The 27,488-nt window shown below is 46.4% G+C and overlaps 1 protein-coding gene across 1 annotated transcript in view; it reads left to right on the forward strand.

Moving 5' to 3' along the window:
- DENND6B (DENN domain containing 6B) overlaps window positions 1-27,488 on the forward strand; it is a 324,585-nt gene that overhangs the window by 20,976 nt on the left and 276,121 nt on the right. The window contains exons 2-3 of the mRNA XM_086918846.1: window positions 10,602-10,640; window positions 26,249-26,291. Coding sequence (XP_086774972.1) covers window positions 10,602-10,640; window positions 26,249-26,291 — 82 coding nt within the window. The remainder of the gene's footprint in view (window positions 1-10,601; window positions 10,641-26,248; window positions 26,292-27,488) is intronic.

Here is a 27,488-nt window from a genome sequence, read left to right on the forward strand (position 1 = left end):
CTCCTGGCCCGCCTTAACCTTGGCCCGGTGTTCCTGTCGTATCTGCGATTACTGTACACCAACGTCACAGCTTCAGTCCGAGTGGCCGGGGCCACGTCCGTGCGCTTTCGAATTGGTAGGGGCACCCGGCAGGGTTGCCCATTGTCCCCGTACCTGTTCGCCCTTGCGATGGAGCCCCTGGCGTCCCGGGTGGGGGCTGATGCCCAGATACGCGGATTTGTCTGGAATGGCGAACTGACAGATAGGATCGCACTCTATGCGGATGATATCCTTTTCTTTCTCACCGACCTACAACGCTCGGGCCCCCGGGTTCTGGAGGTCATGCGCGTCTTTGGCGAGATCTCCGGCCTTCGACTCAACCTTCATAAATCGACCCTATGGGTGCTGGGCGGCGGAGTCGTGACTGACCCCTGGGCTGCGGGACTGCGGGTGGCGACGGATGGACTGAAGTACCTGGGCATATTTCTTTCGGAGTCGCGCGTCGTGGCTTGGGATCGTGGCGTCCTGCCAGTGTGGGAACGGGTCCAGGCCGATGTCAAGACTTGGTCCAGAATGCCCCTTACTATCTTTGGAAGATCGTCCATCTTCAAAATGGTGGCGCTTCCGCGCCTGCTATATCAACTTCAGAATTTCCCGTACCCTATCGGCCCGCAGTGGTTGCGCCGGGTCAACTCGGTGCTGGGTCGATTCCTATGGGCTGGTGGTGCGGCCAGGGTGGCGTTGAAAACGTGCTTCGTGTCTACTTATTGTGGTGGCCTAGCCACCTCTGACCTCCTCTCCTACTACCAGGCTTCCCAACTGCTTATTCTTAATGAATGGTGGTACAGCGATAGGGGGGACCCGGCGTATGCCTTAGAACGGTTGCTTATGGGTGACAATACGCTCCACACCATTCTGTATTCAGCCCGCTTGCGTCGCGTACTGCCGTCGGTTACCAGAGTGGTCTTCGCTGTGTGGAGGCAGGCCCTACGCCGCATGGGCTGGTGGGGTAAGTTGACGGCCGAGACGCCGCTCTTGCACAATGGTCTGCTCCCGGAGCTGGCGGCCCTGGTCGGTTTTGAGGGCTGGGAAGCAATAGGTATCACGCTACTGGGCCAGGTCATGTCCGGCACTACCCTTAAATCGTTTGAGGAACTCTGCACAGAGTTCCAAATGCCTCAGTCCCAGTTTTTCCGCTATTTGCAGCTGCGCCATGCCCTCACCCCGAGCATTGCCAGCCTAGACTCCCTACCGGAGTTTAGCCCGGTCGAAGCAAAGGTTTTTATGGGGGATCTGGGGGACAGAAAGGTTTCCCGGATATACCAGACACTGGTCATTCATTGCTCCTCTACCCTACACTCTCTTCGGGCGGCATGGGAAGTGGACGTCGGCCCTCTCGATGAGGACGATTGGAGGGAGGCGCTAGAATCCCCACGTGGAACCGCCATTGCTGTACGGCTCCGACTCATCCAATTTAAATACTTGCATCGGGCCTACTACACCCGTGAACGATTGTGGAGAGCTGGGTTGATTGCATCCTCGGAATGTTTGCGCTGTGGGACGATGCCTGGGTCCCTGATACATAATGTGTGGTCGTGTGGTCGGCTGTCTGGTTTCTGGAGAGGTGTGTTGAGTTGTCTGTCCGAGGTCCTGGGCTGGGACCTTCCCCGCACCCATCGGCTGGGGTTATTGCACGTCATGGAGGGCATCGGTGGGAACATATATAAGCGTCATCTGCTGCTTTTGGGGCTTCTTGTTGCCAAGCGGGACCTGGCCCGGGCGTGGAAGGCGGTGAGGGCCCCCCCCCCTGTCTGCGTGGAAAGCTGGGCTGGACTACTTCATGGGCCTGGAACGGCCGATCTTCGAGGCGAGGGGCTGCCCGCGCAAGCACTACAAAATTTGGAAGCGATGGGCCGACTACCGTGGGTCTGTCGCTGGATCCCCCAGCGGAGCGAGAGGAGGACATTTGATGGCATGGACATTGTTGGCCCGAGTCTGCGACGCTCCTGTCGCGCTACACTTACACCTTTTATTCTATTAATTTGTGTACACGTGTGGATGGGTGGTGGGGGGGGGGGGGGGGAGTTTGGGTGTTGGGGGTGCCGGGGTTGGGGGGTAGGGTGGGTTGGGGGGTTCTTCATACTGAGCCTATTCTTAAGGCCTACTTGGACATTTGCTACCTATGTGATTATTGTACCGATATCGTTGTGGTGATCTCCGGCCTTGGGGGTGCCATGTTTTTATTGCTCACTTGCTCAATAAAATTGGTTGTGAAAAAAAAAAATCTTGTTATCTTGTCACATTTGCTCCACTTCCAGAGGTCAAGTAGGTGGCAGTTAGGTCGAGGAGAGTTTTCAAGGTAATACACCTGCAGGACTAGTACAATTTTTGGGATTCTTCGAGCCCTGACTTGAAAGCCAGAGTTTGACCACTTTCTCACCACTGGGAGCACAGCAAATGTTCTGTCGACTCCTACAGGGCTATAAGAACAGTTCCAGGTCTGTTTGCTGCCCCAGTGATGTCCGTTTTACAAGAATTTGACTCAGAAGCATTGTCTTACACTAATGACATTTACATCACAGACGATGATTTAAACGCAGATTTGGCCAGAGTGGATCATATTACTTTGGGATTCGCGGAACATGGCTATAAATTAAAATTTCCAAAGTCTGAAATTACCTACCTCAGTGTCTGCTTATTGCAATATGAATTAGCGAATGAAAGTATAAGTCTAGCACCACATTTCTTAGAGAAATGTACATTTATTACAATCACTATGGCCATATGCATGAACGCATTTTCCCATAGACACAGAATGGGCAAAACCCTTTGCATCTGGCACCAAATACTTAAAAAAAGAAAAGTACAATCGCCTTTAGGTTTCCTGACTTTTGGTAGAACAAGCATACCAGATTATGCAAAGCAGGTGGGTTCAGCATCCTGATGTTTCTAATACAAATGTGATTTCATTAGCATACTAATATTCACAGAAATTTGCAGGCAGATGTGCTTGAGTCGAAATACTCTTGTTAACTCTTCTAATTTACTGACCCACATAATTGTGGGATCCAGTGGACACACATGTTGTATTTAATGAAAGAAAAACTGCCGATTTGCTTATGGATCGCATTTGTATTGCAATTTGGAAATGCTTTTTGCATCTACAGAATTTTATTTTGATTGCAGTTCAAATGGCTGTATTGAAGGAACAACCATTGGCAAAAGGGAGACATATAGTTGTGGTTTCTTCTGTTCCAGCCCTGCAGACTGTAACCAAGGCCAGCGGTTCCAATTTGAAAGCTTTATATTCTAGATGGATCCAGTGGGCCTCTTTCTTGACAGATACTGATGATGACATTTTTTACCCTAATTTGAGAACACAGGAATATCTCCAGTATGTACAGGACTATCCCATGTCTAGTGAAATGTGACGTCTAAATGAGTATGCTTTCATAAAATATACTGATGGTTCAGCCCGGCTGGCTGTAGGTACAGGTACTCCGCTGTGTGTGCTGCCATTAAAGATGCCATGAAGGATGGAGTTTTTCAGGCACAAAGAACATATGCAGAAACTTTAGGTGACTGTACCATTAAGCTGACTCTATTAAAAGCTATTGCTCTGGCTTTGCAGAATACTGATTCAGAATTCCCCACAATTATAGTGTGTGATTTCTATTACTGAGTCCAGGCCTTTAACGATAATTTACCCTATCGGCTCTTGAATGGATTCTTAAGGAAGTACTATTAAGCATAAGCTTTTTTGGGGGAAAGTGACCGCTCTGAAAGATGCTTTGCCATAGGCTCATGTGATTCACACATTGAGTCATCAATGTGTTGGCATACACTTTGCAGGGAATTCATTGGCTGATGAGGTGCCAAGGCGGCGACTGTAGCTGCTTACTCTTTCACATACGAGGATAGATGGTGACATTATGGCTGTGATCGCTGCCTTAAATAGTGGCAAGCCCTTACCTAAAGTCTTTTCAAATAAGAACTATCTAATAAGTCCTCAAAATGTTCCCTTTGCCCTCATTCCTGGGGTGGGCGATTGAGTGATACCCAGCTTGGACCACAGGTTAGTGTTAATAATTGGAACTCATGAGTGTTTGGTGTCTGCTCATGTAGGTGTGGCGGCTACTATTTCTTTGTTACAGAAACCATATCGGTGGCAGGGTCTTTATCAACAGATCAGAAAATATGTACTTTGCTTTGACATTTGTCAACAAATTAAAGGCTCCACCGTTGCTCACCCACTGCAAACACCACGTTTAGTTTCAAATAAGCCATTACATTATGTCTGTTTAGATCATTGCAGACCACTCCATGAAGGTGGTGCCTACGAATATATCTTAGTGGCTGTTGATTCTTGTTCTCAATTTCTATGAGGTTCCTCCTTCTATCATCCTGAGGTAAATTCGGTAGTGTCACAGAAGAACCAAGCCTTAAAGCAGTCCATAACATTTTGAATATTAGGCTCAGGTTGTAGTTGGAGACCTTTAAATAATCTGCCTAGTTGACTGTTGTGTTGTTGGACTCCCTATGAAGTTTTATTTGGGGTTCCAATGTCTACCAGATCTTGATGTCATTGGTGCAGTGGTGGAGGATGCGCCCTTTGATATGACTGAATGGTACGCTGTCTTTCAGGAGTTGAACACTGATTAAGTGAAGGTGCCACCACCGATTTCTGGCTGGATTCCTGAAGTTGGAAATCTAGTCTGAGAGAAGACTGCACATAAAAAAGTGTTTGGCATATCAGCACGAGGCAAAAGTGATGACCTACCACAGGAGCGGACTCCTGCTGTTAACCTAACCTACCACGTGTTAGCGGAAGAAACACATGGAACATCTTGCACAGTCCGCAATAAAAGAATACAATGGTTAACTAGCTCTGTTCACAATCTCCCAGAGCTAGCATAACATTTCAAAGGGACACTGACCTAAATAACTGGGCTCAGTTCACCAAGAGTTTTGCAGTGCAGGCACCGGCCCACAGTCCAGCAATACACATATTTCAGTCTCCTGCCAACTAAAAGGCTTATTGTAAAATTATCCTTTGGGGCTCGCCAGACTGACACTCATACAGTTGCCAGCGGCTAGTACAAGCACTGGCAAACCCAACAGGTCTGGACTTGGCAAGCTGATGCCATGGTTATTTAAAAAAATATATATATTATTGTAAGCATATCCTATGAACAGAAAAAGAGTGATACAGAAAACTAATGATACAAGCATTTGCAATGCAATAGGTCTCACATTTACACCAGTTTAAACTATTGGCATTATAAATGACAAAGCATTTTATTTATGTTTTAAAAACCAGAACATAAATAAAAGGCATTGTCATTTACAATACCAATAGCTCAAACTAGCTTAAATGCAAAACCTATAGCACTGCAAATGGTAGACATCACGGACAAAGGGAGGGAGGGCGGAGGGGTTAAAAAAGGCACGGACAACAGGAGAGAGTGGGTAAAGAAGGCCGGGGGCTGAAGAAGGCACGGATAACATATTGTGAAGAAGGCACCAAAGTACGTAGTGCCTGCAGTGAGAGAAACTCAATAAAGAAAATGGTGCTTAAAGTCAATATAACATGTAGCTGTAACAACCGAAGTAAAAGAGCCAGTCGCCATGGGAGGTGACAAATGAAGACGAGGTGGTACTAAGGCGGGACTAACAAGCCTATTTACAAATCAGAAGCCAGCGTTTAGGAAGGTGAATGACACAAGCCAATGGCAAATACGGGCGGAGAGTGGGTGGGGCTTCTATTCCTTATTTCACTACAACAAGTGTCTGAGAGCAGCGCCTGCGTTCTGACTCTAGGCTCGACCTAAAAAGGACAGAATAACCAATCAATCAATTAATTCTTTATTTCGGCAAAATACCATAAAAGGTTGCAAAATACAAAAACAATGGCAATGGATGAAATTTTCAATTTGATTATAGCAAAAATATTTTCAAAAACATTTCCCAAAAGGACACAATTCGGCAAAATTCATACGGATAAAAGAGCCACAATAAATAATTGATAAAGAAACAATAATAAAGTTCCTGAGTGGGCAGTTTTGATTCTGTCAGGTGCCAGTCCATACTCGGGCTCTAGTAATTAAAAATATGCGCTTCTGCCACATTGCTAACAGAAATTGGGAAACCGCAAATACAATGTGTCTAGTTGTGTCTGATTTTAGCACTCTAAAAGCTTGCATACAATGCAAAAATCCCAAGTTCTTACACAACGGTATGAGCCAGTACTTCCTGGACTTGTGATATGCTGGACAAAAGAAGAGAACGTGCAGATCAGTTTCAGTGTCGCTATTACAACCAGGACAATTTTTCAAAGCAGGAGTTGACCACCTACTAGTAAAGTCTCGCAAAGGTAAAACGCCATGTCTCCACTGAACATACAATATTTTTGCTAATATGGGATATATATCATCCAAAAAGCCCTCGCAATGATAAAAAATCTTTAACCAATAAGAAGGAAGCAATTAAGGGGCCAGCTTGAGGATTACATACTGCATCATTGAGTTTGTCAGCACAAAAATATTTTGTGAGTAGGGTGCGAGAGATCGTTTTACAGCCCCTCTCAGGGTCAGACCATAGAACAGGTACTCCTAACCTTGTGCATTCATTCTTTATGAATATGAGCCAGGGGATTTTCTGGAGTTCCTGCCTGTAGTTCGACAGCTCTGGTGTTACCCAGAGCCTGCGCCAAAACCTAAGAGGTTTTAGCACTAGCTCTTCGTTGATTGGTCCAACCCCCAGATCGAGCCTTAGAGGAAGAAGTGGAGTGCTATATGGTAGTGCTAGCAACTGTCTTAAAAATGTATTTTCTATCTTAGTAATTTCGGGCCTACATGAATGTCCCCATAGTTTGCTGCCATACATGATCGCACCCCTGGCTTGAGATTTATAAACCTCGAGAGGTGGTCCAACAGGTTTAATAGTGGATTTGTTGGATAGTTTAAGGATTCCGCCGGAAAGTTGGGCCAGTTGTAGTTGTGACTTGATTTGCTGGTTGCCCCACGTCAAGGTCTCATTTATAGTGACCCCCAGATAATCAAAAGTGGATATCCTTTCAAGCCTTGTTGTTCCTAAGCTTGGGTTCGGCCAAGTGGTTGCGGGGGGATTGAAGATCATAAATTTGGTTTTAAGGGAATTGTTCTCCAGTCCCGACTGCTACAGAATTCTTCAAAGCCATCCAATGTGCGCTGAATACCCATTGGGAATTTAGACAACAAAAGGGTGGCGAACATAATTGCAGGGACCCTATTACCAGCCAGCTTAGGAGCATCATTGTTCTGTACTCCATTAAGGTGCGTGATTGCCCCGTTGACATAGAGGCAAAACAGGGTAGGTGTGAGTACGCAGCCCTGTCTTACACCCCTGCCAATGGGAAATCGAGATGTCAAAGCACCATTTTTCCCACATCTAACTTGGGCGAAATTGGCTTCATGTAGCCTCATCAGGGCGGATAGAAGAGGTCCCGGAATACCTAGTTCAAGGGGCACAGCGGTGTCAAGGGGGCGGGGCTAGATGGCCGCTGTTCGCTGCAGGCTCCTGGGCGGTAAGTCCGCTGTTTGCTTTGCCCCCGCTGGCTCCTGCCAGCAATTCCTCACTCGAAGCGTCTCCCGCGAAGTGGCAGGCGCGAGAAGCTTTTTCAAATCCCCCGGTGTCAAGGGGGCGGGGCTAGATGGCCGCTGTTCGCTGCAGGCTCCTGGGCGGTAAGTCCGCTGTTTGCTTTGCCCTCGCTGGCTCCTGCCAGCAATTCTCACTCGAAGCGTCTCCGAATAACACCAAGTACAGTCTGGAACGTGGAAACAAGTCCGGACAAAATCAGTTTAAAAAAAGGGTGCCCCTCCGGCTGTGTTAGAAGCATTAACAATACAGTGTACAAGCTCACCAAAATGCTATGGCAATTGAGTTCGAAAAAGGGATTGCACTTCTGACGAGGAGTGTGCTACTTGGAGATGAAAGGCAGATGTTTTATTATTTAAATGGCTTCTCTTTTGAATTTGGGGAGAGGCACTTCACACTGGAGTTATTATGAGTGCTACAGAGAGCTATGAATGAAATGCAGCTCTACAGGCCCCGGTATTCATCCTAGGACGAAATATAGCTATGCAGGCTTGCACATTGAGAAAGAGTGCATTTGTTAATACACTGAGGCTGGCTTCCTGAGACATTACACCAAGGTATGGGGTTGGATCATTCCAACTGAGTCTGGCAGAAGGGTACTCCCTTATGGGGATTAGTGATAGATAGGAGTAACATTAGGAACAACCAACATGGTTGAATTGTGTTTTTCATTACTTTAATAATACTTTTAACAATGATATCTAATCTGTCTAATAATTGCAGTTCATGTTTTACGTACAAGGATTATACATTTTCAATAAGTATTTAAAACTGTATATTTGTCTCTTCTCTTTGTGAAACCTTGGGCATGCAAAAGTGACAAACTAAACAGTGAGATCTGTTTCCACAAATTACTTGGGAACAAGAGTGATCATGTTCAAGGTTGCTACAAGTATCTATACCTCTGGAGGCTTAGGAGTCTGGATGCAGTACTGTGAGCTAGCCAAACCAACATTTACTGATGATATAAAAAGACTCAGAGCCTCATCTATGAGGTTTTTCCGTAGGGAAGCGCAGCAGGCATTTCTGCTGTGCTTCCCTACTGCAAGAGAAAAGGGCAGGAATGCGCAGTATCTATAAGATACGGCGCATTCCTGTCCTCTTCCACTGCGCCGATGCACAAAGGGCTGCCTGCGCCTCCGAAGGCACCTTTGCACCATGGTGCAAGGGTGCCTGCGGTGCGGGGATGATTATTTTTGTACAGGAAGGGAAAATTCTCTGTACAAAAATAATCACAAGAGGCCTTTCCTCTTTCTGCAGCACACATAGAAAAAGGAAAAACGATTTTTAAATAAAGATATTTCTCCCCGTTGCGCCTCCCTTACAAGCTTTTGGCACTGCCTCAGATTTACGATGTCTCGTAAATCTGGGGCAGTGTCTAAAGGCCATGGAAGTTGCTGGGAACGCACCCAGCAACAACCATTGCACGCCCCTTTAACGCAGAACAATGCGTTAAAGCTACTGATATTTATCAGGCAGCATGAAGCCAAAAAAAGTGGCTTAGTGCTGCCTGATAAAAAATATCATGCAGGCTTCTGTGCCACGGAACGTCACAAAAAGTGACGTTCCGATGGCGTAAGAGGCCTCATAAATGAGGCCCTCAGTTGCTGTAATATGAAGTTTTGTCGATCTAATACACAGTTCATCTGTAGGAACTGTATAACCTATCTTACAGTAGTATCCTTACATAGATCTTTAACAAATGATGGACAGCCTTAGTGTTTGATGATGTTTGAGATCCAGAACGGTGCGTGCACATTCAGTGCAGCAGTCGGCCCGTCACGTGACCAGCTAGAGCAGCCTGCACCTCCTAGGTCAACATCTGTCTGTTATAGGCAGGGCCACTGGAATTATTCGACAGGAGAGGGCCAAATCATGCTGCAGAGTTGACTAAATGATGCAGCGAGAAAAGGAAAATCTTGTGGCATAATGCAGGACATAATATCGTAGTGTTAATTTAATTATTTTGTCATAATTGCACAGGTTAACATTATCTGGACAAAGGTTTTACCTCATTAGACACCTAAATGTAGTAATAAGCAACAGAAAGACAACCAGTCACACTTTTCATCTGTTTAAGCTAGAAACAATATTTTTTGTTAAAAGCGGCCCATTATGCAGCAGGCAATGGATTATGTGACAAATGGGTCAAAACCATAACAATGTGTAAAACACTATGGCCGCAAAATCGCATAATTCCAGTGGTCTTGGTTCTAGATAACGGACCTTAAGACACTGGCAGAAGTCTTAAGGCTAGACGGAGGAAGGAGTTTTCCCTCCCTGCCTTTGGTAAACATAAATCACTAGTACCTTTCCTTGGTGATATGTAAGGGAACAGTAACCAGCATTAGTATGGCCACTCTACTTGAGGCCAAACCTTTTTTTCTGTATGGCTGATGCTTCCTTAGGGTACTTTTGTTGGGATGAGGCATTTTGGGTTGTGTAGGAATGGTAGATTGAGAGAGGTCTTCAAAACTGATCTGGGTAAAAGAAATAAAAGAATAACAAGAACTCTGTTAAGTTTATGTATAATATTGTCAGTATTATTGTTACTTTATTTTTGTATTACTCTGTAGGGGAATTTATAGGAATTTTTATTAAAAGGGGAGATGGCAGCTGCACCCTTTTTAAATAATAGAATTTAATGGTACATTAAGAACTCACCCCGTGATTAAAAATATATGTATCAACAATAGTGTAATCAATATTTTAAGAAGGTAAATACAGTTCAGTAAAATATTTATTTTGGATCTGTTATATCAACGTCCTCCTTTTTAGAAGTTTTCTTTTAAATTTATAGTTTTTGTGTAGAATTGTCAGTGGCATCACAAAAAGGAGTGGGTTGAACTAGTTAGATGTCCGATTGGCATTGCTTTCCACATTGACCAACATTTAGTCATTTCGTACACAATAGGAAAGAACTTTAAAAAGCTGTGCTTATAGTATGGATTTCATTCTGTCACAAATGCTCTTTCTCTTTTCTGCAGCTGGTGTATCCTCATGACCTTCGGCTTTCGGAAAAAGAGGTAGTGAAATAGTACTAACAAAAATGTTTTATGTTTATTTGCTTGTATTGTGCACACTGTAGAACTAAATTGTATCTAGACTCGAAGTATTAAGATGGAATAGCATGCTGTTTTGACATCCAGTCCAATCGATTATTTATTTTGAAAGTTTTATATAGCGCGAACCAGACTCTTGCGAGTATCAGAGCGCTTTACATGACAAGTAGAAATATATACAGAATATATTACGATATAGTGAATCATGCAATAAGTAAGTGCTAGATACATCTAGTTCGATTGGCCAGTGGGCGAGATCGGACAGGCTCGACAGGCCCCCACTTTTCTAATTTAGAAAAGAGCATCATCCCAGGACAGTTAATTCCAAGAATTTAAATGCATCGGCAGAAGTTTAAGACTTAAAACTGAGGGAGTGGCATACAGCTAAACGAGCATTCTTGTCAGGGTGCCTGCTTGCCTGATAGAAATGTAAATGTGCGCAACTGGTTAATCTGCAAACCTAAAGGGTTCTTGGAAGCTTGTTTTGGCTTTAATAGATGTAATCACTTGAAGCTTCCTAGTGACAGATTTATTGCAAGGGAGTTACCAGCTGAGCTTTGAAGTGTGTGCTTTTAATAGACAGTTGCAAACAAAATTGCACTCTGTACAGTCTGGGTATTACAAAACCAATATTTCTTTTGGAAGCACTTTCTCTTAAAACTTTTTTACACATTTTGTATCGGCCTATCTTTATACCGTGTGTAATGCAGGATTAAAATAACGACTCCTGTTCCCAGTGCATTCTGTCACAGACTGGGACCTCGTAGCACTAAGCTTATGCAAGTCCCTATTCTCCACTGCATCAACCGTGATTTGTTTCTGTGGCTCTCTGGTTACAGACACAGATCTCTTCAATGCATTCACTACCAGAGGTTTCATAATGTATGATAGTGCATTTCACAGTGTTTAAATTAATTTATTTTTATTTTCTATTTAATCTGTGCCTTATTTTATACGTAGTTACTTGAAGGTGAAAGACCGAAAAAAGTTACAAATCATTTTGTTTTGTTAGCCACGCCTTTGACTCTGACCCACACTTACTCAACCTGCCCTCTAACCACTCAGCAACACGGTTCCCATACTTGCGTTTAATGCACTTTGACTACTTATTGTAGTGGAGCAACCGGCAAAAACAAGGTAAAAAACCATACATTAGTTAGGCCAGGTTACAGGAGAAGTACCCTGTCCCTGTGGTACCATAGATGGACATACATGGTTGCATTCACTTGTCAGGAAGACCGTTGTTAAGCATTACGTGAACACAATACTGGTAGAGGCAGACAAATGTACAGTAGAGGCCGAGCACATTAGTAAAGATGCATCTTAGAGGGGTGTGGATGGATGCTTCCATCATGGTTCGAACATATGGATCTTAAGTTTTGACCTGAACTGGATCAGTGATTGGGCCCTGGCAAACTGAATCATTGTTCTCCCCTGTATTTGCCTGTAGTTTTGTGGGTCACCAGAAAACAGTCTTTTGACCAAAAGTTGGCTATTTGGATGTATTGCACAAAAGTTATTTTTTGCAGTGATTTGGGGCTGCTCCTTCAGTGCTTGTGTACTTGTGGAAGAGAATCTTGAATGTGATTCTGTCTTTTACCAAGAGCTAGTTTAGCCTGTTGTGGTATGCTTCTGCAGTTGTTGTGTTTTTGTAGCCAAAGATCCGTTTCCCTGCTATGTTTTGTAGCTTTTAAACCCAGCTGATTTAGTATGCTTGTAATACATGGAACAAGACTTTATAATGGTCCAGTCTTAAATCGACCAGATCCTAATTGCTGTTGGTTGATATTGCTGGAGGGTGAAGGAAACAGGAACATTTTTCTTTGACTTTGATTTTCTTGGAATAATGTTTGTCAGATGCTCCTTTGCAAGTTCAGGCTGATAGCAGCATGCCACATTTCTCCTAAGTTTTTTGCTTTCATTTTATAGGGTACCCATTCTCCAGAGATTTAAATTAAATATGACTTCTATTCGAAACATAGCGTTATTAAGTTATAGGTAGAGTCATTTGTACAGTAGTGATCAAAATGAAAATAAGCATTTAGAACCAGTAATGGGATCAGTGTAAATAAAATATTTTTGGATAACTTTGAGAAGTCCTACTTTAATTTGGAAAATCGACCATTTTCGACCTCCAAGAGCTGATGTGTAATACTGGGCAGGCCACTATCCATGTAGTGCTGGATTAAGGGAGTAATCGCTAATATAGCTAATGGTTACGTGCCTCAGCATAAAATATTATGGGTCCTTGAGAATCTCATTTTCGCTTTCAGTCCATCAGGGCAATCTTAATCAGTGGACTGGAATTAAGGTTTTGGGTCCCACTTCTGGACCTGGCTCTTTCTACAGGGTCTTCCAAGATTTTTTTGCCTTTAGTCGCCATCTTTTTGCGGAATTTGTTTTTGTTGTCTTTAGGACTCTAGCACTGGCTAGCAGTGCTAAAGTGCTTGTGCTCTTTCCTTAAACATAACATGGTGTAATTGGCTTACACCAAATTGGCATATTTAATTTACTTATAAGTCCTGAATAAAGTAGCACTACATGTGCCACGTGCCTGTTTATTAAATGCTACAAGTGGGATTGCCGCACTTCTTGTGCCACCAACTTAAGTAGTCTTTTTTTGTTGTTGTTTTTTTTGGAACTCTCTTTATTATAGAATAGGCAAAACAAAAGAAACAATAAGATCTCAGGTGAATGCTATCAGTTTACAACACTTCGGTTCATTGGGCACTGTGCAAGATCAAGCAATTAATAGGAAAGGAAACATCGGGATCATGGGGATTCCTGCGCTGCAAAGTCTGGATCTCCCCTTGGGGCTTCACAAAGGCCTCCACGATACAGTTTCCAAGCCCCCCACACCTTCCCCCCACTTCCGGGGGCATCCCCTGGCAACATAGACCGCCCGTTCTCTCATCATACACCGATCGAGGTCTCTTCCCATTTATGCACCTGAGGCGGCTGGCGGGCGCCCCACAACTGAGCAATGTTTCGCTTGGCCACCATGCATGCCAACGTCACCCATTGCTTCTGATAATCATTAAGATCCGTCGGTTCCCATACATTCAAGAGGCATCTACGGACTTCCATACGTATTTCCAACCCCAACCCCAACACAACTCTCAATTTCTCGTGAACCTTCTCCCAGTAATTTTGTGCGAAGGTGCAGTGCCAAAGAATATGCATCAATGTGCCCACTTCTCCACATTCTCTCCTGCATGCTGTACTAGGCGCTCTGCCCATTCGCACGAGCCGAGGCCCGGTAACATAAACTCTGTGGAGCACTTTCAGTTGGACCAGGCGAAGCCTCATGTGTACAGCGACCACCTTATTGGAGGATAGCGCCTCCGTCCATCATCCTTTTCAATGCCATCCGCACACCATTGAGATCTAAGCCTAACCAGTGGGTCTTCTGCGTTGTTAATTAACTTGCGATATATCAGGGAGATAGTGAGTCAAACGTGTGTATCGAATTTTTCCCCCACACATCCTTAATCTGAGTAATTCCAATGAGGTCCCATTTATCAAACCCTTTGGATTTCCATAGGCTACCCAGTTTTTCAGAATTAAGCAATGGAGTGGCCAATGTAAGTCTGCCCTCCCAGCCCAAACTTTTGGTGGTAGTGTGCCACACCCGTACTGAATGTGCCGTTGGACCCGTAAGGGGAAACCTACCCAGTCTAGAATATAACGCTTTATCTATCCTGCCACCCGGGGCCTGACCTCTATCCATAGCATAGCCTGGATCGCCGGGGACTCCATATACAACGTGATTCAATGCGGCTAGATGTGAAGCCCAGTAATACCTTCGCAGGTCAGGCAGCCCTTTAACAACATCAAACCAGGAGCAAGTCAATTTGTTAAAAGCTATACGAGCCTCACCATCCTACAAGAGGCAACGCTGAAGGGCCTCTATCTCTCTGAAATAAACCGCTGGTACGGGGTCCATTGCATTCTGTTACGCATATAAAAATCGCGGCAGTGCCTTCATCTTAAACAGGGTTGCTCTGCCGAGCAATGACAGTGGGAGAGCCTTCCAGCGCTCCACATCCCCTCGGCATCGAGTCAGAGGAGATACAAGATTATTATCATAGCGCCGTTTCGGATCGAGCGAGACATAAATTCCCAAGTATTTAAATCCGTCCTTCTCTATACGGATGGGGCATGTATGCGGGACCTATGGGGGATCTCCGGCAAGGGCATAAAGTACTGATTTGCTCCAATTTATAGCTAGACCGGAGTATCTCCCAAAGATAGTAAGCACATCTAGAAAATATCGGAAGGAGGTCTTAGGTTTAGTAAGATAGAGCAGAACATCATCTGCATATAACGATATTTTGTCTTCCCATTCTGGCGTCCAGCGCAATCCCCGTATACTGATGTCCCAGCGAATCCACGCTACCAACGGTTCCATTGCCAATGCAAAGAGCAGTGGCGAAAGAGGGCACCCCTGCCTGGAACCTCTTCCAAGGGAGAAGTCACGGGATTTGCAGTTGTTAACCACTACTCTTGCCAGTGGCTTAGTATACAGTAAGCGCACCCAATTCATGAACTCCTCACTGAAACCCAGCTTGGACAAAACAGCAAATAAGTATGGCCATTCCACTCTATCGAATGCCATCGTGGCATCCAAGGACACCAGAACCGCCGGTTCCCCTAGCCTAGAAGCCCCTCCAAGTACTCCATGCAGCCGACGTAGATTTAACGTATTGCCGGACATATACTGGACCCGTTTTTTTCCAATATACTGGCTGTGAGTATAACGCCGCCTAAGCACATGGGATGGACAGACCATTATCTAATTGAATTTAAACTTGACATTACTGAGCCTTTCAGGCCAGGTACTGAGAACCTGGTCTTTAAGAGGCCCTGGCACAAATTGAAGTCAGAAGATCTTCAAGTGACCTTGGGTGCCTTCCCCTTACGAAATCTGGCTGACCCGGAGCTGGCATACAGTGCTTTTTGTAAATGGCTTTTTGGAGGACTGGACACTCTCATACCAACCAAATGGTCAAAAGGGCGTATGTCTAATTCTAGCCCATGGTATAGTGAGTCATTGAGAGCTATGAGGAAGGAATGTAAGAGGGCAGAGCGGATATGGAGAAGGGAGTATAATAGTGAAGACAAAACAAAATACTTGATTAAAATAAAACAGTATCACAAAGCTATTTGCTCTGCACGTGCTGCATTTTATGCAGGAAAGATTAAAAACAGTTCGAACCCTACCAAAAGTATTTTTAAAATTGTAAATGACCTTAAGAGGGATAGAGCCACTTCTTCTAATATTACATCTGCTCAGCAATGCGAGGAACTCGCCACCTTTTTCATTGAAAAAGTTTTAAAAATCTATCAATCTTTCCTGCAGCAGCATCATCATTCCTTATTTGCCCCTGCTGGGGAAAAGGCTGAGGGCCCTACTTTGGCTCTAATACCAGAGATGTCTAGTGAAGACCTCACTAGGCTATGTGGCAAAATTAAATCTGGGTCCCCGCTAGATCCTATGAAACCAGCACAATTTATCGAGTCACTAGTGCTTTTCCAACAGCCACTAGTCGAGATAATTAACCTGTACTTCTCCATGGCCGTGGTTCCAGAGACCTGGAAGCAGGCCTGGGTCTCTCCCATCATCAAGAAACCCACGCTGGACCCTTCAAAACCAGAGAATTTCAGACCTATTTCTCTCCTCCCGTGGGTGGCAAAGATTGCTGAGGCTCATGTAAATAATGTGTTATCTCAATACATGAGCCTCCATAATATTCTGGACCCATCTCAACATGGCTTTAGATCTGGCCACGGTACCGAATCCGCCCTATTAGCCACATCTGAACATCTGCGATTGATTTTGGATGCCGGTCAGAGTGCAGCGCTGATCCTTATGTATCTCAGCGCTGCCTTTGATACGGTGTCGCATGCCATTCTTTTACATCGCCTAGAGGCAATAGGGATTACCGGATCTGCACTGGAATGGTTTAGGTCATTTCTGAGGGACAGATCCTTTCGGGTATCGGCTCTGCCATTTCGCTCTCAAATACTTCCTATAGGCCAGGGGGTTCCGCAAGTTTCAGCGTTAAGCCCGTCTCTGTTTAATTTGTATGTCCAGCCGCTTTCGGTGGTGGCAAAGAACTGGGACCTAACGATGGTATCATATGCCGACGATACCCAACTTGTGATCACTCTAGCTGAGGGGCCATCTACATCGGCCACTAGGTTTAGAGACTGGTTGACAGCTGTGGCCCAATGGATGGCAGATAACTGCCTTCAGCTTAATGCGACCAAGACTGAGGTCCTGCTGTTGGGGAAAAACACCGCCCTCTGGGATGCGCATTGGTGGCCGGACTCCCTAGGGACTATGCCTATACCTAAGTCCTTAGTTAAGAACTTAGGAGTCTGGATGGACTCCTCGCTTAACTTTCAGATCCACACTAAGCGAGTGGCTGCCACTTGCATGGGCTTGCTAAGAGGCCTTAATCCCCTTCTGAAGTTCTTTGAACCAGCAGTGCGACAGCTTATTGTTCAATCTACTATCTTGTCGCAATTGGACTACGCTAGTGTGCTGCTCCTAGGGGCCAATAAAGCGGAGACTCAACTACTCCAGCGAGTCCAAAATCTGGCAGCTAGGATCTTGGTGGGACTTACCCGCCGATGTTCGGTCAGATCTACCATCAGGGGTCTTCATTGGCTTCCAATTTCTGCCCGGATTCAATTTAAAGCTCTGTGTCTGGTGTTTAAGATCGTCAAATTTGGAAGCCCAGAACTGCTATGTACCCTTCTGACCCCATATGTCCCTCACCGTAACCTGCGCTCACTAGGACAACACCTGGTGACGGTACCATGGATTAAACTCTGCCGTATCGGGGGTCGCTCATTTAGATACATGGCGGCCAGGTTATGGAACTCCTTGCCGACCCATATTCGGAGATTGGAGGATGTGCTAGTTTTCAGGAAAGCAATTAAAACCCTCCTTTTCCCTTCAACATAGCCTTTGGATGTTGTTTGGTGAGCTCTCAGGGGATTCTGTTCCAGTAGATTTGTCAGCGCCGGGACGCCTCTTTGCTGGGGCAGCTGTGCGCTTTAAAAAACAGGTAACATAACATAACATAACGCTGTGCTGCACTGCGGCATAACACCGGATTGATCCGGATGGATCAGGGTTGTTATAACCTTCACTAATCTGGTGGCAAGGACCTTGGCCAGGACCTTGGGCTCTACATTGAGAAGCGATATGGGCCTGTAGGAGGAGCAACACGTCTTAGGCTTAGCTTGCTTATGAATAACAGCTATATTGGCCACTCGCTGATCATATGGGAGCTTTCCTTTCTCTCGACTCTCAAGAAACATGGCGCGGAGATACGGTGGTGCTACTCTATTGGCATTCAACTTATACAGCTCGATAGGTATTCCGTTCGGACCAGAGACCTTGCCAGAGTTAACTTGCCGTATAGCCTGGGCGACTTCATCATCCGTAATAGCAGAGTCAAGAAAGCTTGTATCCTCGTCGGAAAGGCTTGGCATGACAATATCTTTAATCATTCCTCCATTGTCTTGTTCCGTGAAAGCATTCCCGGCCTCATAAACCCCCCGGATAATACTCTCCAAATTCGTCTGCCACTGCCTGTGGGTCTTTAATCAAACCTCGTTCTTGACTATCCAATTCCGGGACTAACCTAGACGCTCGCTCCCCCTTCTCCAACCAAGCAATCAATTTCCCGGCCTTATCACCATGTTCATATATAGGGCTCTGTGTCGCATTATGTTGCGCCACGGCGCTCTCTCTAGCCAAAGCTCTATATTCTTCCTCCCGGAGCCTCAGCAAGTGGAGGTCCGCCGCTGTAGGTGATTCTGCGTACTGCCTCTCTAGACGCTTGACCTCTCCCTCCTTGCTGGTAATCACCTCCTGCTCTTCCCTCTTCCGCCTCGAAACAATAGACAACACTTTGCCCCTCACAACGGTTTTATAAGCTTCCCAAAGTGATCCGGCAGATTTAACCGATCCCTCGTTCTCCAGGAAGTATCTGTCAGCCACCTTAAGAATTTCTTTCCGTATCGCGGGGTCCTTCAATGTACAAGCCCCAATAGGAGCCACTCTACCTGCTGCTGACAGTTCAAGCGTGAGACTAAGCCATAGCGGGGAGTGTTCTGATATACCACACCCCAAGTATCTGGCCTCTACAATCGAAGGCGCCGCTGCCGCTGGAATTAAGACATAATCCAGTCGGGACAGGGACCTTTGCGCGGCCGATACATGGGAGTACTGCACAGATCTCGGGTTGCGCGCACGCCAGCTATCAATCATTCCTAAAGTACACAGGAACTCCGGAAGCCATCTCTGTGATCGCGCCCGCACCCGGGGCGGACGGCGGTCTAATTCACCATCAAGCCCTGAATTAAAATCAACACCCAATACTAGCCCTCCCAGGGGAAGCACAAGGAATATGTTACTCAAGTCTTTGAACGTCTCGGACAGAAGGGCTGGTGGCACATATATGGACAGAAGAGTAAATGTATGTCCCCCAAGCTGGCCAGTGATGCCGGCATATCTACCCAGCTGGTCAATCCAAGTCTTCTGTACAGAGAAGAAGGAGTTTTTGATCAGTATACCCACTCCCCTGGAACCAGATGTGAAACCTGCATGCACCACCATTTTGTATCCCCCTCTGTGTAAAGCCATGCATTTGTTACCAATTAGGTGGGTTTCCTGTAGCAACACTACATCCGGGGAATGTCTTTTAATGAGTTGACTAACCACCCCCCTCTTGATCTTATCTCCTAAACCATTCACGTTCCAGCTCAACACTTTCATCCCCGATCCTCTTTTTTTCACGTGCCTTCGAACCCGTACGTGAGAGAGCAAAACTGGATAGTCACCCGAGTCAAAAAAACGCACATACATACACAACTCATACCAAAACAAAAACTCAACCTCACTAGCAAACATATATCCCCCCTCCCCCTTACACCTCCCCCCTCCCTGCACCCCTGCATAAGGACAATGCCCAACCCCAACTCGCAGTGTGCCCGTCGCCCAACCCTAACAAATTAACTAAAGATAGTACGAGGGGGAGCCTAGCCCTCCGCCCCTTCACCCCTCCTCCAAATAGGACCACCCGATTCACAGTCATGTATAAGGGTCATATGAAAACCCCTCTCCCCCTGCGGCAGTCATGAATCAGCCAATGCCGGCCTCACTGTTCCTCTGCGGCCTCCTCATGTCTTTCCTCTGATTGAGGCCGTGTGGTGCTGTCGAACCAGTCCGATGCTGCCTCTGGATGATCAAAAAACCATGCCTTCCCATCCACCTCCACCCGAAGTTTCGCTGGAAAAAGCATGAATAGCGCATTTCCTTTTCCTTCACTCTCCTTTTAAAAGGAAGGATCTCTGCCTTTGCCGTTGTACCGCCAGGTTGAAGTCTGGAAAGAAGGACAAAGTCGTGTTCTCAAAGCGAAGCGGGTCCCCCGAACATGCTGCCTGCAGGATCACATCTCTGTCTCTGTAGTTCAGCACTCTAGCTATCATAGGGAGAGGAGGCGCCCCGGGTCTCGGCTGTCCACCCGGCACTCTGTGGGCCCGCTCAATTGAGAAAAAGTTACTAAGGCCCTTCGGCTTTAAGTGATTCAGGACAATGTTCTCTACAAATAGATCTGGGGCCTGATCCTCCGATTTCTCCGGTATTCCAAGGATTCGGATATTATTCCTCCTATTACACCCTTCGTACTCGTCCAATTTCCGACGCGTTTTCTCACGGGCCGCTTGCAAGGCCCGGACCTCCCGCTGCACCTGCGCCATGTCGTCCACCAGGCTGGATGTCTTAATGTCTAGCGATTTAACCTTTTCGCTCGTCTTGGCATGGTCAGCTCTCAGTAGGTTAAACTCCAGTTTCACTGTGTCTAACTTATTGTCCAATGGGTCCATTTTGTCCACCATAGACGTCGGCACTTTGTTTATGGCGGCCATGACATCAGCCAGCGTGGGCTCCACTGCCTCCCCCAAGGAGTCTTCCCCCAAGCGGCGGAGATTTCCTCCGTTCCACTGGCGAACCTTTGGCCTGCGCGTATCTGTCCATCTTATTGAATTGTACATTTTTCAACCCTCTTCCACCCCGCGAGGGTGCCTTTTCGTTGTCCGGTTTCGACGCCATTAGTGGGATCGTAATGGCTGCCGCGTTTGTGTTCCTAAGCAGGACTTCACACCTTGGACCTTGTATCACACCTCAGTCGTGCATACAATATACAGTCTGTGTCGGTGGTGCAGCATCGGTCCTCTCCGATTTCGCAATTTTCAAATGGGCGATGGGGAGGTCGACGTCCGTACCGAGCCGGAGCTTCTGGTGTTGCAGGCCGCTGTTGTTGCATTAACATCCGGCTCAGAGGCACACCGCAGCTCCTGGACTCCGAAGGTGTCAGGCCCGAGTCTTCCGATGCCGCTCCGGAGGGGTAGAAACATCTGTTTTCGTCCCAATTTTTACCTGCTATTATCTTTCTGACTCAACTGTCGAATTTCACTCTCGGGTGGCAGGATCAAGACAGGATAGACTTAAAGGAGCGGGCTCTACGGAGCTAAGGTCTCACGCGGCCATCTTGGTCCCGCACGTAGCTCCTCCCCCCCCCCTAAGTAGTCTTTTAACCATGTCCCAGGCGTGCCATTGCAGAGCCGGTGTGTGCTGTTTTAAACTGCCATTTTCACTTGGTAAAATAAACTTTTGCCAGGCCCAAACCTCCCTTTTTAATACATATGGCACCTTAAGCAGAGCCCCCCAGGATATAGCGGCATGGATTAGCAAATTTAGCGGCACAAAAATGGAAATTTAGTGGCAATTTTGCTGCATTTTATTTGGCCATTATTCCTTCGACAAACACAGATATCTTAGTTTTTTTAGTTATTTAACAATATGAAGCTATGTATATTTGGTTTATTTACAATGTAGACACTTTGTTTCCCTCGAAAAGCAAAAGACTGCCCGCAAGATCGCAGACATCCACAACTGCTTCAATGCCACGACCGCCCCAACAAACACTGAGGCCTCTGCCCCCACAACCACCACCAGCACCAACCGCATACTCTCCTGGACCAACATCAATGACAACGACACCATCACGATCATGAACACCATCCACTCCAGATCTCCGTCAGACCCATGGCCACACCACATCTTCAAGAAAGCCAGCACAGCCATCACACCCCATCTCAGGAAAGTCATCAACATCTCCTTTGAGACAGCAACCTTCTCGGAGAGCTGGAAGCACGCCGAGATCAACTCCTTACTCAAGAAACCCAAGGCGGACCCCAAGGACCTCAAGAACTTCAGGCCCATCTCCCTGCTTCCATTCCCGGTGAAGGTCATCGAGAAGACCGTCGACAAACAACTGACCTGCTACCTCGAGGAGAACAGCATCCTGGACCCTTCCCAGTCTGGGTTCCGCAGCAACCACAGCACCGAAACTGCCCTCATCGTTGCCACCGATGACATCAGGACCCTACTAGGCAACAGAGAAACAGCAGCCCTCATCCTCCTGGACCTGTCAGCCGCCTTCGACACGGTCTGCCACCGCACACTACGAACACGCCTCCACGACGCCTAGAGAAGGCCCTGGCATGGACCTCCTCCTTCCTCTCCGGCAGAACATAGTCGTCCGCCTTTTCCCCCTTCCGCTCCAAAGCCACCAAGATCATCTGCGGCATACCCCAGGGCTTATCCCTCAGCCCTATGCTATTTAACATCTACATGGCACCACTCGCCCGACTGCACGACCTCAACATCATCTCCTATGCCGATGACACCCAGCTGATCCTCTCCCTCGCCAAGGACCCCCACACCCCCAAAACCAACCTACACGAAGGAATGAAGGCCATCGCTGAATGGATGAGGAACAGCCGACTGAAGCTGAAACTCTGACAAGACGGAGGTCCTCATCCTCGGATCCAACCAGTCGGCCTGGGACGACTCCTGGTGGCCGACCGCACTGGGAACAGCTCCAACACCCACCGACCACGCACGCAACCTTGGGGTCATCCTCGACTCAACCCTCTCCATGACTAAGCAGGTCAATGCCGTCTCTTCCTCCTGTTTCAACACCCTCCGCATGCTCCGCAGGATCTACAAGTGGATCCCCACAGAAACGAGAAGAACGGTCACCCAGGCCCTCGTCAGCAGCAGGTTGGACTACGGAAACTCCCTCTACGCAGGAGCCTCGCCCAAACTCCTGAGACGGCTTAAACACATCCAGAATGCCTTGGCACACCTGATCCTCGACATACCTCGCCGAAGCCACATCACACCCCACCTGAGACCTGCACTGGCTCCCCATCAGCAAGAGGATAACCTTCAAGCTCCTCACCCACGCATACTAGGCACTCCACAACACCGGACCAACGTACCTCAACAGACGACTCAGGTTCTACACCCCAACCCGCCAGCTCCGCTCCCCCCCGCCTACCTTGCCCTCGCCATAGTCCTTCGCATCCAAAGAGCGACCTCCGGCGGCAGACCGTTCTCCCACCTTGCTACCAAGACCTGGAACACCCTCCCCACCCACCTACGGCAGACCCAAGACCTGCTGCCCTTCAGAAGACTCCTCAAGACCTGGCTCTTTGAGCAGTAGCAGCACCCCTCACCCCCCAGCGCCTTAAGACCCTCACAGGTAAGTAGTGCGCTTTATAAATGATATGATTGATTGATTGATAGATTGAAAATGGGCTTCATACATATGCCCCCAAGTTGTCTAAGCTTAATTGTGTGCGATTATTATTATCTGGTATACGTTTTGCCTTCAAAATGGGACTTATCAATTAGGTTTTGGTGCTTACTACACCAAAATCCTCATGTCCCAGGCTTTACTGATGATACCCTCCGCCACCTGCTAAAGTTTGGAAGGTTTGACCTGCCAAAATGTAACTGGAGAAAATTGTGAAAGGTGCAGTGCCTGCTGTAAAAGCAGGAATTACCACACATTCCCGGAATTTTACAGGCCACTAATAATTAGGGCCTTACCGCTTTGATGACATGTTCAATAATTGATTCGTAGTTCATGGGCTGTCTGTTCATACTTACATCTGGTATGAGCAGGGCCTTAGGTGCAGCAGGGCAGGGGCCTCCTCATGCTCTGACCGAGCTCTTCATTACTGTTGGTCGATCCCGGTGGTAGGTTTCGCTCAACAAAGAACCAGTGAATGGCCGCGCGCAGGCCGTACCAGCGTCTGCCTCTCCTTCATTCATCGGACCAGCACGTGCTTCTCATGCGTCACGAGGGGTCCCCAAGCAGCGCCACACCCAGTGCGTGCCTGGCCCCTCCGCACAAAAGTGCTCAGACATGACAGGTGCCCCCTCAAGAAAAGCGAGAGTCCGACGGAAGCACAGACACCAGGACATGGACAAGGCCACTCCAAGAATGAGCCACAGGCCCGGGAGTGACAGCCGTTTCCTGGCCACCGGCCCCATCAAAGCAAGGAAGGGAGGTTTCTTCCCAGGAGAAACTGTTAGCTCTTATCCTAACCCTGCCGGGGCTATCCGTGCAACTTCCTCCCAATATACATTTAAAGCGGGGCAGGTATACTGCATGTGTAAGATAGCAGCAGATTGGCATCTACACTTAAGGCATCTGAATTTACATCTGCACCCCACCTCTTTAATCGGTCCGCTGTATAATCAGACCCCCCAGGATATAGCGGCTTTTGTAAAAATGCTACGATTTCTACAAAAGTGCAGTATTAGCAGGCACTTTTGTAAAAGTCGCAGCATTTTTACAAAAGTGCCGATTTTGCGGCAAACCGCGAAATCCTGGAGGGTCTGCTTAAGGTAGGTCCTGGACAGTCTCCGTGGCAGGGTGGAGTGTATTAAAAAAGTTAGACATGTACCTTTTAAGCTTTACACGTCCTGGTACTGAAAAACTCTTCAATTATTTTCCACTACTTCAAGGCCTATCTCTCCCTTAGGATAACATTGGAGTGACATTTTAAATGGGTAATTTCCAAATAGGAAGAGATCATTGGTTTGTTTGTGGTCTTTGGAATCCTGATTTAAAATCCTAACTTATGGTGAAGTCCGAGCTTAAGTCACTATCCTGAAAATGGCACTTTTAGATACCTGCCTTTTTTTTTTGCCTTCGCCATTTGGTGCCTGACATCTGATTCTGTCCACATGAATGAGTGTTGTTAGAAGTTGGGCTTTGTGTATTCCTCCTAGCCACACACAGTTGGAGCTTAGGTGTGACTGGATAGGCTGTCAATGGCAGGATGGGAGGGAGGAGCAATGCACAGCCCTACTTGCACCTGAATAGGCTGTGTTCTGGTTACATATCCTCTGTAGTTAGTCTAGAGCTAGGGCAGGGCAGGGAAGGCAAGGCATCTGTGCACTTCAAAAGCATGCCTATAGAAGCTTCTTCCCACTTAAAAGCCACATCTGTGTTTAAAAGAAAGTCCTCAGGCACCACCACTTCAGTACACTTCTGGGCTTGACGATACCATGCCAGGATGGACTGCTGTGCTACTGAAAGGACTGCCATTTGACCTGACTGCTGCTCTGATAGAACGGCTGGACTGTTGTGCTGGCAGAACTAGAGCGAAACCAACGGGTATTTGGCTAGTCCCCTGATCGGAAGCCTCAGGGACATAACAGGCTTCCAACAACCTTGAATCTACACCTGGACTCTGACATCTGTGAGTATACCCTGCCAAGTGGTGCCACCCCAGTCATGGACCCTTGTAAGTGGGCTTAAGGTGCTTAGCCATCCTCTGTGGTACTGTGTCAACGGGATCCTTGATGAGGACGCAGGCCCTCACCCCGCAGCTTCGCTCCATCTCGGAACCAACAAATTGCTTCGGCTGCAGGACGCTTCTTTGACACAGAGGCACAGAACGCTCCGCAAACCAGGATTTAAGGTACTCTGTTAAGTAGGCCTAACTCTGTCCCTGTAGCCGGCTTGCACTCTATCGCAGTCAGCCTGAACTTGTGACTTTGTTCCAGCCCGGCACAACCAGATATTCACAGTTTGTGCTTTATGCCTTTGGATGCTAATTTCTCTAAAAACTTTATATTCCATATCTCTGGTTCTACTAATTGGATGTTTGTCGTATTGGTTCCATATTAAATTAAGCTCTAATTGTCTAACCTGGTGTTGGATCCTTTTTTGTGTGTTTTATTTCCCAGTTTTAACATTTGAAGTGTTGCACAAATACTTTACCAATTGCTTGTAAGTTAAGCATTACAGCTAGGAGGTGGAGCACAGGTGAATTAGGGTTTTTCTGACCATGACTAGAAGTGTGGTGGTTGCTTGACTAGGGCTGACAACCCAGTATCCCAATTTCTAGCACCTACCATACTGCGGATGTGAGAAGTATGCCCAATTATAGTTCGGTTAATAATGTTCTTGTATCAACGTTGATTTTACATTGTTCTGACTCCTATACTGGAAGGAATTATTTGAATGTATTTTGTCTGTAAATCTTTTTAATTGCCAATAAAGTGTCTTATTTAAAAAGAGCTGATGTTATGATAGGCTAGATTTGACAGGTCTGTACATTGAATAGCACGTGAGGTAGCCACGTGCATACCTATAATTATACTTTATTTTTATTTCTTACAGAAAACCAGCATATGCTACTTGTCTTTCCCGGACTCCTACTCTGGTATGTACATCGTGCATTCATCACAAGGCCCGGGGTCCCCACTGTATGGGAATTTGTGCAATTCTGGATGCAGTGATCGGTACAAGTGAGCAGAGAACCAACTAGAACGCTTTTAGTGAAGAACGACTTGTGGAAATTAGAAGTTTTGGGGAATACTTCTTTCATTATTCATCTTTTCTATAGCACTAGATTTCGAAAGTCTGATGTCATTCATCTGGGCAGTAGGTGCACTTAAACATTTTCACTCCAGAATAACTGTCAATTATCCTTGTAGCAATGTCTTGCTGTACTGTGAAGAATGGCTGTGATTTAAAGGTACTCAAGTGTTCGTTTTATTTCAGTGGTGGGAAAATTATGCGACTTTCTATAGGCATGTGATGCAGCCAGTAGCACAGATTTCTCTTTTTATTATAATAAATTCTACAGAATTTGTGAGGCAAAAACAAGTGGCCTAGCGCTGAGGGGATGTGAATTGCCTTTGTGCTAACCAAAGGTTTTGATGTTTGAACAGTGTCCGTGGTGCTTTTCTGAACACGTTGTGGTACCCAGTTTTTAGATATCACTGGAAAAGACATTCCATGGTAGGGTTGCTTCATTCCCACATTCCGTGACACCATTACCATGGTTGCTGAATTATTACATACTAGATTCTAATAAGATAGGATTCACTTTGTTCAAAGATAGCATTACAGAGCATATATGTGCTAGGAGGAACTTCAAATCAAGCTCCTGGCATCATTTCTGACAAATGCTCTTCTGTGTTTCCAGCACGTGGACAGACTAATATCTGCAATAGCAGGAGCAAAGCGTCTACATTTGGGTGTGTTGATAACCGTTTTCAATGAAGTCTGGATGACTTTCTCGATAAACGGCCATTTTAGCGATACAGAACTTTTTTAACAACGCCTGTTTGGGCACAAGCTGACAGTGGAGCGAGCTGAAATCTTCGTTTAATCTGTTGCTCGACTGAATTCTGAGAAGAACTGAATCAGCTGCATTTGGCAGTTGTGGGTAATGTTTGATCAAGCGTGTCAGACAACACGGAGACAGACCGGTTCGACAATCTATTTGTGATGGTAAGAACAGGATAAGTGCTAAAATAATATGAGAGAAAACAAAGGATAAGAAAATTCATTTTTGCACTCTGAAATGTAAAACACAGCTTTTGTACCTGCCGTTTGTCAGACAAGAGATCAA

The sequence above is a fragment of the Lissotriton vulgaris genome, chromosome 1_1, assembly GCF_964263255.1.
Source record: "Lissotriton vulgaris chromosome 1_1, aLisVul1.2, whole genome shotgun sequence".
Classification (NCBI taxonomy): domain Eukaryota; kingdom Metazoa; phylum Chordata; class Amphibia; order Caudata; family Salamandridae; genus Lissotriton; species Lissotriton vulgaris.